Here is a 15328-nt window from a genome sequence, read left to right on the forward strand (position 1 = left end):
CAACAACAACAATAATAATTATTATAATAATAATAATAATTTAGGATTTAAAAGCACTTTTCAAAATTTCCAGACCCAAAAACAAGACTAAACCTGCCAACATCAGCCAATACCAAAAAAAAGTTATAGATAATGATACATGTGAGAGCTGTCATATCTAACCCCCCCCCCCCCCCCCACGCTGTTAATCACTCCCAGGTGATACCAAGCATGTTGCAGCTGATCTCCCACAGTTTCTGGGCCAGGTCATCGTCCGCAGCCGTCCTGGAGCAGCTCACTGGGGCGCAGTCACTGCTCACACACACAACACAGAGTGGCCATTACACACTGCATGTCCATCAAACACTATTTCTCTCCTTTCACAGTGTGTGTGTGTGTGTTAACCCTCACCTATATGTTATATATAACCCTCACCCTGTGTTTGTCAGTAGGGAGAACGACTGACAAGCGTGAAGCCATAACTCTGAAAGCTCCAGTATTGGATTGGATTGTTCTAGTTTGTGAACAACAGAATTGGACTTGGGTTTTGCACTGTTCATATTCAGCTAGTGCCGTTTCCCAAAAGGGATAATTAAGACTGTGTATTTGTTGATTGCTACCCCTTCATGCATGTTCCCTCTGTTCAAGTCCTGAGAGAGTGCAACACTGAGTAGCCATCTGTGTGTGTGTGTGTGTGCGTGTGTGTGTGTGTGTGTGTGTGTGTGAGAGTCCAGAAATAGGGAGATCATCAAAACCAGAGCAGAGGGTCTGGGTGTCTGGGGGGGATTCAGAGACCATATTTTCTGCATTCTGATTACTTTTTATGTATAAAATAACAATGAAAATATAGTACAAAAACTGCATCTCCAAACGCTTCATGTCTTTTTGCAGTGTATACGTATTTGGCTCTAACCTACATTTTCGGTGTAACATATTGAGTGTATGTGTTGAAGTGTGTGTGTGTGTGTGTGTGTGTGTGTGTGTACAGCACAGTACAGTATGTACCTGAAGTAGCCTCCGCTCTGGCTCTCCAGGCCCGGCTCCACAGCGCAGTAGATGGTGGTCTGAGCGCCCTCCACTGTCGTCTTGGTGAAAATCCCAAAGATCTTCACCGCCACCTGGATGCACTGGTGCTGGTGCCGCCACAGGTCCGACTGCACCACCCCCGGGTGCAGGGAGAACACACTCACCCCCGTACCTGCAACTCACACACAAGCAAGTACGTACACACATATTCAATCATGCGCTTTCCTTGTTTCTTTCATCCCTTGTGTCACACGCTTCTCACCTTGTAACCGCTTGGCCAGTGAGCGTGCAGTGAGGACGTTTGCCAGCTTGCTCTGTCCGTAGGCCTTCATCGTATCGTAACTCTTCTCACTGTTGATGTCGTCCAGTCGCAGACCGGTCCAGGTGTGGGCCACCGACGCCACGACGACGATACGGGCCGGAGCCGAGCGCTTGATGAGGTCCAGCAGCAGGTAGGTCAACAGAAAGTGACCTGGAGAGGAAGCCATGGAAGACTTGGGTGAAAGATCATTTAGCGATGAACGATTGAATGACTCCAGCAAATGAAATGCTAGACGATTTATGAGACTGGTCATTGTATTACATCCACTTGTCTTGAATGATGCCTTGGATGTATAACAAGTGGAAGGGCTTAATCTCTCTCCCTACTATTTCTCTTATAACACATTTCTCCCACCCTTGGGCCTAATAGTGTTTCCAAATACTTTTTTTAGGGTTTATTTTTAGCCTCTTTAGGAGTCACATGGGTGGAATTTGCTATTTAGGACACTGCAACGAGTGCCAGAAAGTTTAGCCAATCACAGGAAAGTATTACAGTTCTGCAAAGTATTACAGGAAAGTCTATACTTTATATCAATTTGGTACTCCAGCCAGGTTGAAACAAACTCAAACACTAAGAATTATTTCCATTTGCAGACCATTTGACCAAGGCCTGACTTCTATTAGGGCCACATATACAGTAGCACTGGCCTACACATACACAAAGATCTGTTCCACATATACATACATACATTAGCATCTGTTTTTTTTTCATTTGGTATTTGCTGTCCCTACTATTGTTCTCTGTTTCCTGTTCTACTGTTGACCTGGCAGTGTTTATCATTATTTAAAGCACATGTCAAATACATGGAAAAGGATGTGTGTGTGTGTGTGTGTGTGTGTGTGTGTGTGTGCGTGAGTGAACATGTTTCAGCACGTGTGTGCCCCTGCTAGCTGGTGCCAAAAATACCTGTGCTAAAGGAAAAGTCTGGAAGGAAGCCATTGTCCAATATCGGGAAAACACTGACAACTTGGAGGAAACCACCCATAGTTCTAGGGGGCCATGTATTAGGATCTAGACACACACATCTTTCCTGAATGGGAAGTGGCCACTGTTCTTACCCAGGTGGTTGACCCCTAGCTGCATTTCAAACCCATCGGCGGTCTTGGAGTAAGGACACATCATGATGCCTGCGTTGTTTATCAGGATATTCACCTGTTTCTCCTCTGAAAACAAAACCAAACACACACACACACACACACACACACACACACACACACACACACACACAAAGATGAGGAAGCAGCAAGCAAATAATGGCTACATCTATGTTGTCTCTACTCAAGTGTTACTTAGACAGATAGTCATTTTAAATCAGTAAGACAATATCAGCTTACAAGTGTATATTTCCACTATGAATGATGGGCCATGATGGGCTATGAAATTCTGAGAGATACATAATGAAACCATTACACCGTTTGTGGTGGATCATAAAACCCACTGATCAGGAGCCTAAGGCTTCTTTTGTTGGGAATGGATTTGATTTCCTCTCTGGTTATGTCTACAAGTCTCCTTCTAATAACCACTCCAGGAGATGGACTATAGCACAATTTAAAAAAAAGAAAATTAATGAATTCCATCTCCCCTTGTGAGCCTGGAAGGAGTTACATCATCCTCTTCATCTTCATCCTCCTCCACTTATTTCAAGTGCAAATAGTCCAGTAATTAGGATAAAGGCACAAAAAGCCTTCACACGACACAAAATGTTTGTACGCCTGCTTAGGAGATCATAATGTTCCATTTTCAAAGCGCTAAAGTATTAGCGCCCACGCAAATGTTTAATAGATTTAACTCCTAATTTCCACATTACATATTATTAATGAAATATGTATTATAGTTTTCCTTGTTCTCCATACATCCATCCGTTCATACATGCTGTCATACTAATGATGATGATTACATATCTTATTTCAAAATAGAAGAAATGAATGCTAGATTATTGATTATATATTCATTTAGTTATGTTTATTACATATTATGTGTATTGTGACTACCCTACCTCTGTTGATGAGTTCAGCGAAGGCTCTGATGGACTTGGTGTCAGACAGATCCAGCTTCCTGATGACCATATTCTCATTTCCTGTGTCTTCCAAAATGTCCGCCCGGGCCTCCTCCGCCCGCTCCAGGTCTCTGCACGCCATGATGATGCGTGCACCTGAAAAACACGGGTCAAGGTTCACGAGTCGGTGACACGATGATTGCAACGTGTTCTGTACTTCTAATGTTTTCACAGTTTCTCATTAATGAATACAGAGCAACTTTGTGTGTCAGTCTTCCTTAACCTCCTTTAAGGTTTCCTACCCAAAAGCTTTGCTCATTTGTAGCATAAAGAGCGAACTACGTCAATGCAGGAGGAAGTACGTGCTGCAGATCTCTGAGTGTACTTCTGATCATCGCCTAATCTTTTCTAAACTCTCATTCAGCACCTCACTTAGCAGCCGCTTCACTCACATGAACACAAGACGCTCTCAACTGTGTCATTCTCATCTGCCTTTGACGCAAATTACGATGCATTCCTTTTAATGAGCCCAGGAAGGGGTCTTTGAGGACACACACGCACAGGCACACACAAATACACTACCCCGCCCCCCTAACCCACACACACACACACACACACACACACACTCACACACACTCTCACTCTCTTTCTCTCTTGCACACACACACATATATACACACAAACATGCATGCACGCACACACTCCCACAGACACTCACACATAGAGACACTGCTTGCACACACACATGCACGTACACACACACCAAACCCCCCCCCCCCCACCACACACACACACACACACACACAATAGCTGCCATGCCCAGCAATTATGGGAGAGGAGAGCCATTAATCAGTTGGAGCGTAGCGTCTGTATCCCATCAAAGTGTCTTTGTTTCTCTCTCACTGCTCCCATGTGGGAAAACCAATTGTTCCCACATTTCCCTGGCAGCCAAGTCCACTCTAATTTAAAAAACAAATAGTAAACAAACAGTGTGAATGGGAAGTTCAACTGAATCAAGCCAATGGCAGTCCAAGTGATGATTACACATGATTTCATGCAAGGTGAAAATGTTTTGGTTCTGTATTTATGTTGGTAGATGTTACAGTAATATAGGCAAAATGCTAATGATGACCACTGAAGCTTGTTTAAATAGAGTAAATACTCTGATGTGTAATGATGATGGTGTTTCCTCATCTGAAATTTATCAGAGATTAAGTTGCACATTTGCACATTCTCCGTTTTTTCTGGAGCACAGTAAATGCACCAAAAAGATGAATGTTTTCCTAAAGCAAATAAATGATTTCAAAGGTCCAGATTCATTTTGGTTGTCTTGCTATGACACAGTACAAAACAGTGCAGTTGGCCTGAGGCACTGTCTTCCCTTTTGAATCCTTTCTAATCTGATCATGTTGTCATCATGTCATTACATAGTCCCATTTACTGAAATGTGATACTTTAATGATTAACTGTGCATTCTCTAGAATGAAGGAGCACAGCATTATTCTCCTCTGGTACTGTACCATACTCTGCTTCTGTCCTGAGTTCTTCTATTTCACTTTGTTTTGTCATTTTATTTTATTTTATTTTATCTTACTCCCAACTACCTGCTTTTTGCCTCTTAGCAGTCATTGTAAATAAAAATTGCCCTTAACTGACCTAATTGGTTAAATAATGATTTAATAAATGAGACAAAATAATTCCTATTGATTTAATTAAGAATTGCTTGTCCTTTTATTTGCAAAATAATAGCAATTTTTGTACTCGCACGCGCGCACACACACACACACACACACGCACACAAACACATTACGGTTGTCTTTAATAAGAGGAAGTGGATGCCATACCGAGCTTTTCAAATGCAGCCGAATGAACAAACTGAATCATGTATGCAGAACCAGTTTTCATATTACTCCAGTGTGTGTGTGTGTGTGTGTGCTGGAGCATGCACCCTCCCATCTCTTTGTTCCCTGTCTGGCTCGGGTGGGGAGCAGACCCTCACAATGCTCCCTCTGTCCCCTGCACTCCTGGTCTGTCTTTCATCACTGGGAGTTAGGTTGGATGACTGGTTATAAAACTGAGTCAAGTGTTAAGCAAGAGGGTCAGCTCTAATGGTTTATATAGTTTCACATTTCTCTCTCCTCTCTCTGTCCCAGGTTATGAAATGGAGTCAGCATGTAGTCTTGAAAATGACCAGAAAGGTAAAATAGATTTACAATGCATAGGATGATGGAAGAGGCTGCGGTCGAATAGGTCATCAAAATAATCACTTGGAACTGGAGAATCAATACATTTAATCAAATTAAGTTAAAAAAAAAAAAAGTCTGATATTCTAACCAAAACATGCATAACCACAATGACTAAGAAAACAAGTGAGTAGGATTACACTTGATTCTATGCACAGTGAAAGATCAAGCTATAGCTCATACTTTAAACCAGCCAAGCATTACGAGTGCTGAATTCCAGGGGAATGAGTGGACTGTGTAAGCCTCACTTTGAAAAGGCATCCAAAGGGGGGTGAGGGAAAACGGGGGACAAATGAGAGAAAGCAAACAGGGGAGCAGAATGAAGAAAGAGACAGACAGACAGGCAGGCAAACAAGCAGTCTGACAGCCAGGAACAGACAGACAGACAGGTCTCTGCAGTACCTCTCCTAGCCAGGTCTCTGGCCGTCTCTTTGCCGATGCCGGTGTTGGCTCCCGTGATGATGACTGTTTTCCCCTCCAACCTCTCCTCAGACGACCAGCGGTTACAGCACACACTCCTAAACAACACACACAACAGCTTAGGGATCAATAAATGGAAGCCCCATGACACACAGATAACATTTTTAGGTGATGTTGATGGGAACATTTTCTGAAAAACAAGACCAACAGTATTTTCCTTTATGATTGTTTTTTGGAGCCCAGTGTTTTATTGTTATTGTTTGATTTTGCACAAGTTTCCAATCCCCAGGAAACACTGTTGATCTAACTACTGATGATCTTTGTCTCGATCAGAGAGCACAAATAAAATATGCAAAAGGTATGCATACATGTGAGCACACACACACACACACACACACACACACACACACACACACACACACACAACACACACACACACGTGCCACAATATGTCACAGCACTGCCTTGAGACCCTGGTTAGAAATTTCCCTCAAAATGGAGAAATCTGGCCCATGCTGACAGAAAAATTAAACACTGTAACTCATCACATTTATGTTGATCCATAAATTCATTACAGTTCAGTGTCTATCCACTACATAATGTAGGATATTATTGCACTATTGTGATTTCTGTTCCCTGATTATGAACTAGTTGGGTAAAATATCTATTTTTGTCAGCGTGAATGTGAAGAAAAATCCAATTCAAATCCACTTAAACAGATTTATATAGGATTTATATTAAAATGGTTCCCAGGGAACAAAAAGACATATTAGGAACATGGTTAACCCAACTATTCTTCAATTAGTCGGAATAACAAGTAAATATTAGCAACTAATAGTAGTCTACATAAATTCAATCTACATAAATTCCAAAGTTTTTCACACAGGTTTAATCTCATGCCAGATCTGGTGTCACAGTTTAGTCTAATCTCCTTAAAATCTCTAACATTCTTCTGGCTGATATTAGCGCGCCACCTTCTACCTTGCTTTGGTAGCAGTTGTGTATTTTTTTCCTACCTGCAATACATTCTTCGTAAGAGTCCCAAACTCCACCTGATGAACAGTCCAGACACTTCAGGAACAACTGAACAGCCTGAACAGTCAGTCTTTACAACACTTTATCAATGGGTTTCTCCTCTGTCATCTCTGCCCACCCACCTGACCGTTTGTCACCACGATATGAAGGTCTGGTCCAATCACGGGGCGAGCTGACGCATAATTGATACCCAAGCCACAGGCTGGGAAGTGTGCGGCTCCCGTGCTGCCTTCATGTGCTGTCGGAAATATTAGAATTACGGCTTGAGATGCACATGACCGACGCAACACAGTGGTAAACATTTGAGGAATGTAGAGGCACAATTAAAGGCACAATAAAGTAATAATTTAAACTCGGAAATATCTAGAAAAATCATGGGACAGTGGGAGTTACGGCTCGCTTTATCGAGCGAAAAAATGACAAGGAGATTGGACTTCAACGCTATTTGTTTCCCTTGATTATTCACAGGAAGGTGAGAGAGAGAGAGAGAGAGAGAGAGAGAGAGAGAGAGAGAGAGAGAGAGAGAGAGAGAGAGAGAGAGAGAGAGAGAGAGAGAGAGAGAGCAGTCGCCACTTTGGGCGGTGTAACGGGAAATAATAATGAGTAGGTTAGTGTGTAAAAGTAAAACGAAGAAGTAACGTAAATACACTGCTGCCAAGGAGCATAGTAGGCTAAATAAAGGAATAGTGACTGAAATGGAATGAGTAGCCTGACACTGTTAGCTTGTGGGACCGTAGCATGATCAAAGTGAAGAATTTACCAAGAGTAAACCATTTAAACCAAGAGAGTTTAAATGGTGTTTTCTCACAGTAGCCTGTGACAAAAATGACGTGTGAAAAACGTTATCTTGAGCAACACTTCATATGACGCACAGAAAGTAATACCTGTGATAATGCTTCCTTGTTTGACATAGAAATGCTTATTCATTGCACTGTACCTATGAGAGGTAGGCAGCGGTAAGTCGATATAAAACTCCCTTAAGGCCTAATTACAATGAGGCTATTTTTATTAGTAGTAATAGTAGTAGCAGTACCTACTAGTAGTAGTATGGTCATCATTCTATCATCATTATTCTGATTACCGTCACCATTATCATAGTGATGTTGTAACATTGCCTCCTGGCCACTTGAGGTCCTCCCAGGTCAAGTTAGCAGCCCCACTGCCTAATCCTATTAATCAATTCCCAAAAATAGATGTTTATTGGAAAAAATAAAGAAATAATCTTGCCAATACATTGAATGATTAATAATATGATATTTCTGAACTAGGTTTTGTTAGTGAAATTGCCTTGATGGAAATAAGTATTGTTGTATGCTTTCACATGCAAACCTGTTTTTCCACACACTCGCTCACTCACTCACTCACTGAGTTAATGCTCTGAAACACGAAGACAATAAGCAGTTTTTGCACCATCAATGACATTTTTTATTATTTAGCATCAGCTATGTTCACTGCTTTACCCAGCTGTTCACATCTGCACGCCTTCATGAGCCTTGACTTTTACCATTCAAATTCCATTACAATATGAGTCAATTAGGCCTATTCTGGTATCCTGTTTACATCCATCTCATAAGTAACACTTTCAGCAACTCAGCAAAACTAGGAAGCATCATAATTCTTATATAATATGTAACACTGTATGTGCACATGCATATAACATACAGGAAAACATATTGGAATGAGTGTGTGTGTGTGTGTGTGTGTGTTTATCTCCAGCGGATACCAAGCAGGTGGCAGCTCACAGCCCACAGCTTGAGGGCGGTGCCATCATCCTGACCAGCCCTCGAACTGTCTGTGTGCGCACAGTCCCTAGGAAAGGAAAGGAAAGGAAAGGAAAGAAGATAAAATAGGTGAGGAATGTAGATGCACAATTAAATCCTTTTTTTGTTAATCTTTTTAGCAAGTAACAGTACTGAGTTAGGAGGAAACATGAACAACACAAATAGCATTAACGCTCAGTAACAATAACATTAATTTTCTCAATCTGCTTAATCCTTTGTCAGGGTTACAGGGGATTGGAGTCCATCTCAGCATACACTGGTTTGAGGGCAAGGAGACATGCTGAACAGGTTGCCAGTCCAACAGAGATAACAACACACAAGGCTAAGCAAGGAGGAGATGCTATTGATCTTGTGACTTTGTTCAATACCTTGTTGACAACTAGTGTTTCTATTGACTTTACATACTATGAAAGAAACGGCAATATCAGGTTGTTTGAAAATGTGTAGTGTGTGAGTGATGCAGTATGTTCTATGGACCTACATGATGTTATGTTTTCATTTGTCAAGTGATGTTTGTTTTTGATCTGATCTGATTTTTAAAATGAAAAAATGTCCCGCATCCATTTAAAAAATCATATTAACAAAGCTAAATTTCTGGTCCTGTGCTAATACAGCGAACTGACTTGTAGTATCCTCCAGTCATCAGCTGGTGCTCGGGAGTGACGGCGCAGTAGACGGTGGTGAAGGCTCCCTCTGCCGGGGTCTTGACCAGGAAACCGAACCTCTTGACTACCTCCTGCAGGGGGCTCCTGATGTGTCTTATCAGGTCAGTGTTCACCATGCCTGGGTCCACTGAGTAAGCCATCACACCTAGAACTGGAGGCATAAGGGCGGATTAGGTACAGTAGATGCCTACAAACATACATCTAAAGAAGAGTTGGCTGAGCGGGGTGGGGTAGATGCAATGTGGCTTTTCTATCTCGCTCTGTTGTGTTTTTCCATTCAAAATTAACAAAATACCCCTCAACAATAACCAGAGAACAACAGCCAAACATAAAAACACAAAACATATTAAAGGACTGATTACGTAATACAAGGAAGTCAAATAGCAGCAACCATTGCCCAATAACTATTAGTTTCGTTCATTGCCTGGTTCAGCTATTACCCATGGGCGGAAATTACGGGGGGGACAGGGGGGTCCGGACCCCCCCTTCCTGGGAAAAACAGAGAGTTGTCCCCCTCAATATATAATTGTAAACATAACTATTTAATTTAAAATAATATAATAATATGCACTGAAAGCACTTGTGCTAATTATAGACACAAAACAATGCGTTTTTACGTTTCTAAAGATTGCGCCCCCCCCCCGTGTCTGTGGAGGATCTCTGGAAGTGTGTCAGTGGTGGCAGACCTCCAGTAAGTAGCTGCTTCGTAAAGGTTAACTTAAAACAAAGGATGTGTCAGACATTTTTCTTTACTTCTACCACTCAATAGAATAAAACACATTCACAATTGTAACCAGACTACATTTTGTTCGCTCCATTACCTCGCGGTTGAATCTTGTGCGTCAGCGTGTTGGTACGGGGCAGCCGCGTCTCCTAATGCATGTATGTGTATGGAGGCAGGAGGTCTATCCACAATTAAAATCCTCATAACTCACTGAATTTTCGACCGATTTTCAAGCGGTTTGGTTTGTTACAAATGCCAGACATGTATTTATGATACAGGATACTTGGTTAAATTAAAATGCGGGTTTTCATACCAAAATTATCTTTTGTAGATGGTAACAGTAATATTTCTATAATATAATAGGCTATTTAAGATTAACTTACCCTACGTAATTAGGTTCTAAGTATATTCTTTTTTTCTTCTTACTGCATGTAAAATGGCTGCCACTATGTAATTTTGTTTATAATTTTGGAAATAAATGAAGACTTAATTCTTAAAAAAGACCCTGAAGTAAGTTTCTGGCAGGCTTCATAGCGTTCTGGACTTTTACACATTGACAGCAAAACATTAGAGATCTGCTTTTTCGGGAAAACTAAATCTAATTAGGCATATATTAGCTTTAGTTCAGTTAATGGGTGTTGCATCTCACTACTATTTACTTACTGTAAATAACCTGCATGCTGTGTGTGTGTGTGGGGTGTGTGTGTGTGTGTGTGTGTGTGTGTGTCTATTTGTCAGCCAGTCAGTTAAAATGGCAGAGAAAAGAAAAACAGACATCCGATCATTTTTCAGTGCACCGAAACGCCAAGTAGAAAGACCCCAGTAATATCAAAGGCAATTTGATAAAATCTTCATAAGAAAGGAATGAAGTGCTTATGGAAATGTTTCATAATGGACCTCTATATACATTTAATACAACAGTACTTTTGGCGGCACTTTTGTTGTCCCCTTCAGGAATTGCTCTTGAGAAATTTTTCTGTTTATTGTCCCCCCCAACAGTGAAATGAAATATCCGCCCTTGCTATTACCCCTAACTCCTTAATTTGTTACCATGGCATTTCTGACCAGCCTTCTGCCACATTCACATTTTCCATTTTTGAAGATATTCCTGTAACTTATCATTACCTAAAATGCTCCCTTCTTTAATGAACTGATGTAATATCCAAAGATTCAACACCCATTGTCTTAAAAATACCCAACAAAATAGTCAAACTAATTATATTTTAGGTGAGGTACTGTATAAATATCCTAAATAAAAAATACAAAATAAACCCAAAACATGTGTGATAAGCTTGCATATACAAACAGATGAACACAAACACATATGCATACATACTTCACAAAGATGCAGACACTCACACACATAAAACCTGTAAATAGTGTTTGTTTTAACAGAATATCCTACATTTTGTAATCATTGCTCTTGCATGATAATAATCTCTGAAGAAATGATTGCATCCATAGAGAGAAGTAAAGACAAGAGCAATGATGATTTCTTCAAGACAGTTCCACAAACATGTTGCTCCTTGCCCTGTTTCTTCCCCCAGAGCGGTTGTGGTTGAGGCATGAGACTCTCACACTGGCATGAGACGAAGATCCATTTGTTACGCACAAAAAAAAGAGAGACAGAGAGAGAGGAGTACAGAAAGAGAGACAAAGACAAACATACATAATCTCTCTCCATCTCTGGCTCTCTCTCTCACACACACACACACACACACACACACACCCTACCCTCAGTCCTTTTGGCCAGCTCTCTGGTGAACAGGACGTTGGCCAGCTTGCTCTGTGCGTAGGCCCGGACCGGGTGGTAGCCCTTCTCACCGCTCAGGTCGTCAAACTGGATCTTGCCCATGGTGTGGGCTGACGACGACACGTTGATGACCCGGGACGGGGCCGAGTGCTTCAGCAGGTCCAGCAACAGGAAGGTCAGGAAGAAATGACCTGGAGAGGGAGGAAAGAGGGTGGGGGTAGTAGTTTAAGGAGGAGAATGGAGATAGAGAGGGAGAGAGAAAGAGAAATGTACTGAAAAATCGCAAGAGTTGGATAATGAAAATAGGGAAACAACATAAAGAAAAACAATCGTCATTTACATGTATTCATTAAAACCCTTTTTAAAGACATACAGTTTTAGGGGGATCTTCATTCAACATTCATCAACTTACCCATAAAGTGATGAGAACTTAGACACCAAAGTCATCCATGTGTCCCTAGTAGATCATTCACTATAGTGCTGCATGCAAACACTTTGGTATACACTAAACACAAGGCCAATCTCCCTAAAATCTTGGTGTGTTCCTTTAACATTTTTGCCTCTTACCTAAGTGATTGACTCCAAACTGCATCTCATATCCATCCGTTGTGGTGGCATAAGAGCAAATAGCCACACCCGCATTGTTGATCAGGTAGTGAAGAGCCTTCTCAGCTGGGAAACAAAATGGGTGTTACCTGTATTATAGTCTTAAATAGGCCTATAAAGGACTGCACTTTGGTGTGTGTGTGTGTGTGTATGTGTGTGTGCCACCCACTGTTGTAGATATTCTCAGCAAACTGGCAGATCGATTTGGTGTCGGCCAGATCCAGTTGCCTGGCGACTACCTTGGCTCCCTTCACCTCCCTCAAGATGTCGCGGGCCGCTTGCTCTCCTTTTGCCATATCTCTGCATGCCAGGATCACCCGTGCACCTAGGGAGATTAACACCTCTTAAACGTGTGTGTGTTTGTATGTAGTATATGTGAACGTCTTAATTTGATCTATAGGTAAGACTATGTTGAACGTATTTTTGAATTTAGCAGTGTAACATCATAGGGAATATCAGATTTGCAGCTTTCTAGCATCGGTGTTTCAGAACTGTCTACTGATAGAGATAATACTATGTACGGTTATTCACATTTAAAGAAACACAAAAAGTTTACAATTGATCATCTTGACAGTCAGTTTTTTATGGTGAACAATGACTTCACTGTTCAGTTCTCTGGTACGTTTGCCAAGAAATTATTCAAATTTTTAAGTAGTAAGTTGATGAGGCTAAAAACATTTTTTCATATTGTTACCCTGAAAAACCCTGATCGCAATTCATAGTTGTGGCATTTTTTTTTAAAATTCCAGTTCACTTCTCTGGCCTCGCCTGTCTGTAGCTGTCTCTTTGTTAACATCACTGCTGGCTCTTCTCCCAACATTTCTGTGTAGTTTATTGGTTTGAACCTCATTAATTCCACCTCTATTAAAATTACTATTTCATGCTTGGGCAAGCTGATTAGTATAAAAAAAAAAAAAAACACGTTTGCCATACAGGTACTCTGAGTCACACTGAAAAAAAGAATTTGACAGTAACACAAAGAGCCTATAATCCATCATGACAATCTTTTTTTTCTCTCTCTCTTTAAACTTGCAGCTCAGTATGCTTGCCTCGCCCGGCCAGGTCTTTAGCCGTCTCCTTGCCGATGCCGCTGTTGGCGCCCGTCACTATAGCCGTCCTCCCATCCAGACGCACATCTGAAGACCACTTGGAGAAAATCAGAGACCTGGGGGAGTGGGCTATGCATTAATACAAAATATTTAAGTCCATTATTAATAGAAGAAAAGGTAAATTTAACATAAAAGTGAGGGTAACAAAAAATAACAGTAGAATTGTAGTATATGAGGTTTTGTGTTTGTTTAAACTTTACTGGATTACCAGATGGGTGGGGTTTGCCATTTAAAATAAAACAATGAATGCCACAGTTATGGGAAAAATGTGAAATTCAAAAGTAGTATACTTTTCTTTTACTGACAACTTAAGTGATGCTTCAGTATCAGTACTGAACTGTCCTGAAGCTGTCATCCCCACACATCTGGTCCTCAAAGCAGGGGAAATCAAATGTTTGCAAATGCTATTGGTCTGGTATTGAGTTCTTCACTGGCATTGCATTTCTAAAAGCCCTTTATCAAATTCAAAAGTTCTGTTAATCACCAGGCTGTGCTGATTTTTAAAGAGGGACAATTCCACAAAATATAGATTTTCTGTTGTTTTGGTGACCTTGTCTTATATACGAAGTTTCTTACCTGACTGTCTGCATTTCTGTAGCTGGTGACATGAAATGGAAATGCTCCTCCTGAGATTTGAGAGCCTCCTAATTTCATCAAAGTTGCTTCAAGACCCAGTTCCAGAGATGTGATAGAGAGGGAGAGAGAGAGAAGAAGAGAGACCGAAAGAGAATGAAAGAGTTATTTGCCTCAAAACTGGTTTAGAGTCTATTGGGAAGACACCATCATATACAAATACCCTTTTGTTGGAAGTTGTTTATTGTAACTAATCAATTAAGGCAGCGTTTTTTAAACTTAAGGTCTGTTCCTGGGGGCCGCTAGATGACAAAAGTGCTAGTATTTTTCAGCAAGCCTAAGCAACAGGGAAATAATCTGTTTTTTGTGTCCTTCATTCATGAACTGGAGCATACTTCAGATCAGGCTGATGGTGTGTGGGTCACATGATATCCCCCCCCCTCTCTGCTGTCTTTTCCTTTCTCTTCTATCTCCTCTGCATCCTGTCCAGAAATTACATTTTAATAACATTTAAAAAAAAAAAGAACCTTTGAATTAAACTCATCAGAGAACACATTTCAAAGCAGCACTCACTCAAAGCGGCTTTTTGCTTTCCTCAAAATGCAGGAGAAGATGTGAGTCCAATTGAAGATGAAGATTTGGGGATACTGACAGTCAAAATGATTATTCATCTTGTGCTGGCATAATGCAAGTATCCACAGCTGTCTGCATCCTCTCTTTTCACACACATCTTTGAAGTGGTTTAACATTTCTGGTGTAACATCACATGCTTGAGTTTTACCTCACAGCACCAGGGAAGTCAAGAGGTCAAAGTATTTTGCTTTGAATATGCATGACACTTCAGTTGAGCCGTTGATTGAATTAGTTGGCTAAAAGAACCACCTGCACTGAAAATGGACTTACCTTTACAGCAGTGGGCCTGCCAGAAAAATCGTGCAGGTGAAATTCAAAACCTGGATCCACAGGTGAGACGACTGCAGTTTCACCATTGTGGATTTTCTGGTGGTTTCCACAGGAAGCTCTAGGCTATCACCTGGCTGTATCTGCGGGTGTTGGGTGAAAGTAAGTGGTCCTCCATGCTGATCTGGGGTGAGTT

General features: G+C 41.1%; 2 protein-coding genes across 2 annotated transcripts; both read right to left on the reverse strand.

The window, feature by feature from the left end:
• Positions 1-179: 179 nt before the first annotated feature.
• Positions 180-7061, reverse strand: LOC139916415 (retinol dehydrogenase 12). The gene is made up of 7 exons (XM_071905280.2): positions 7003-7061; positions 5969-6084; positions 3324-3479; positions 2386-2490; positions 1268-1477; positions 985-1177; positions 180-291 (listed from the first exon to the last, which is right to left on the reverse strand). The coding sequence occupies exons 1-7, from the start codon at positions 7011-7013 to the stop codon at positions 189-191; spliced, it is 894 nt and encodes a 297-aa protein (XP_071761381.2). The 5' UTR covers positions 7014-7061; the 3' UTR covers positions 180-188.
• A 1666-nt stretch (positions 7062-8727) lies between these two features.
• LOC139916416 (retinol dehydrogenase 12) lies at positions 8728-14676 on the reverse strand. The gene is made up of 8 exons (XM_071905282.2): positions 14628-14676; positions 14236-14321; positions 13600-13715; positions 12720-12875; positions 12512-12616; positions 11926-12135; positions 9426-9618; positions 8728-8830 (listed from the first exon to the last, which is right to left on the reverse strand). The coding sequence occupies exons 2-8, from the start codon at positions 14265-14267 to the stop codon at positions 8728-8730; spliced, it is 915 nt and encodes a 304-aa protein (XP_071761383.1). The 5' UTR covers positions 14268-14321; positions 14628-14676.
• Between the last annotated feature and the right edge of the window lie 652 nt (positions 14677-15328).

The sequence above is a fragment of the Centroberyx gerrardi genome, chromosome 22 (assembly GCF_048128805.1).
Source record: "Centroberyx gerrardi isolate f3 chromosome 22, fCenGer3.hap1.cur.20231027, whole genome shotgun sequence".
In the NCBI taxonomy this organism is placed as follows: Eukaryota; Metazoa; Chordata; class Actinopteri; order Beryciformes; family Berycidae; genus Centroberyx; species Centroberyx gerrardi.

What these genes read in the sequence shown, in the direction of transcription:
- LOC139916415 (XM_071905280.2), bottom strand. An exon ending in CAGAGACCTGGCTAGGAGAG is followed by an intron (nt 3,480 to 5,968) that starts GTACTGCAGAGA and finishes CGTGTTTTTCAG; the next exon opens with GTGCACGCATCATCATGGCG. An exon ending in ACTGGCCAAGCGGTTACAAG is followed by an intron (nt 1,178 to 1,267) that starts GTGAGAAGCGTG and finishes TGTGAGTTGCAG; the next exon opens with GTACGGGGGTGAGTGTGTTC.
- LOC139916416 (XM_071905282.2), bottom strand. Translation starts at nt 14,267, where the DNA reads ATGTCACCAGCTACAGAAATGCAGACAGTCAG. An exon ending in TAAAGACCTGGCCGGGCGAG is followed by an intron (nt 12,876 to 13,599) that starts GCAAGCATACTG and finishes TAATCTCCCTAG; the next exon opens with GTGCACGGGTGATCCTGGCA. An exon ending in GCTGGCCAAAAGGACTGAGG is followed by an intron (nt 9,619 to 11,925) that starts GTAGGGTGTGTG and finishes TTATGCCTCCAG; the next exon opens with TTCTAGGTGTGATGGCTTAC.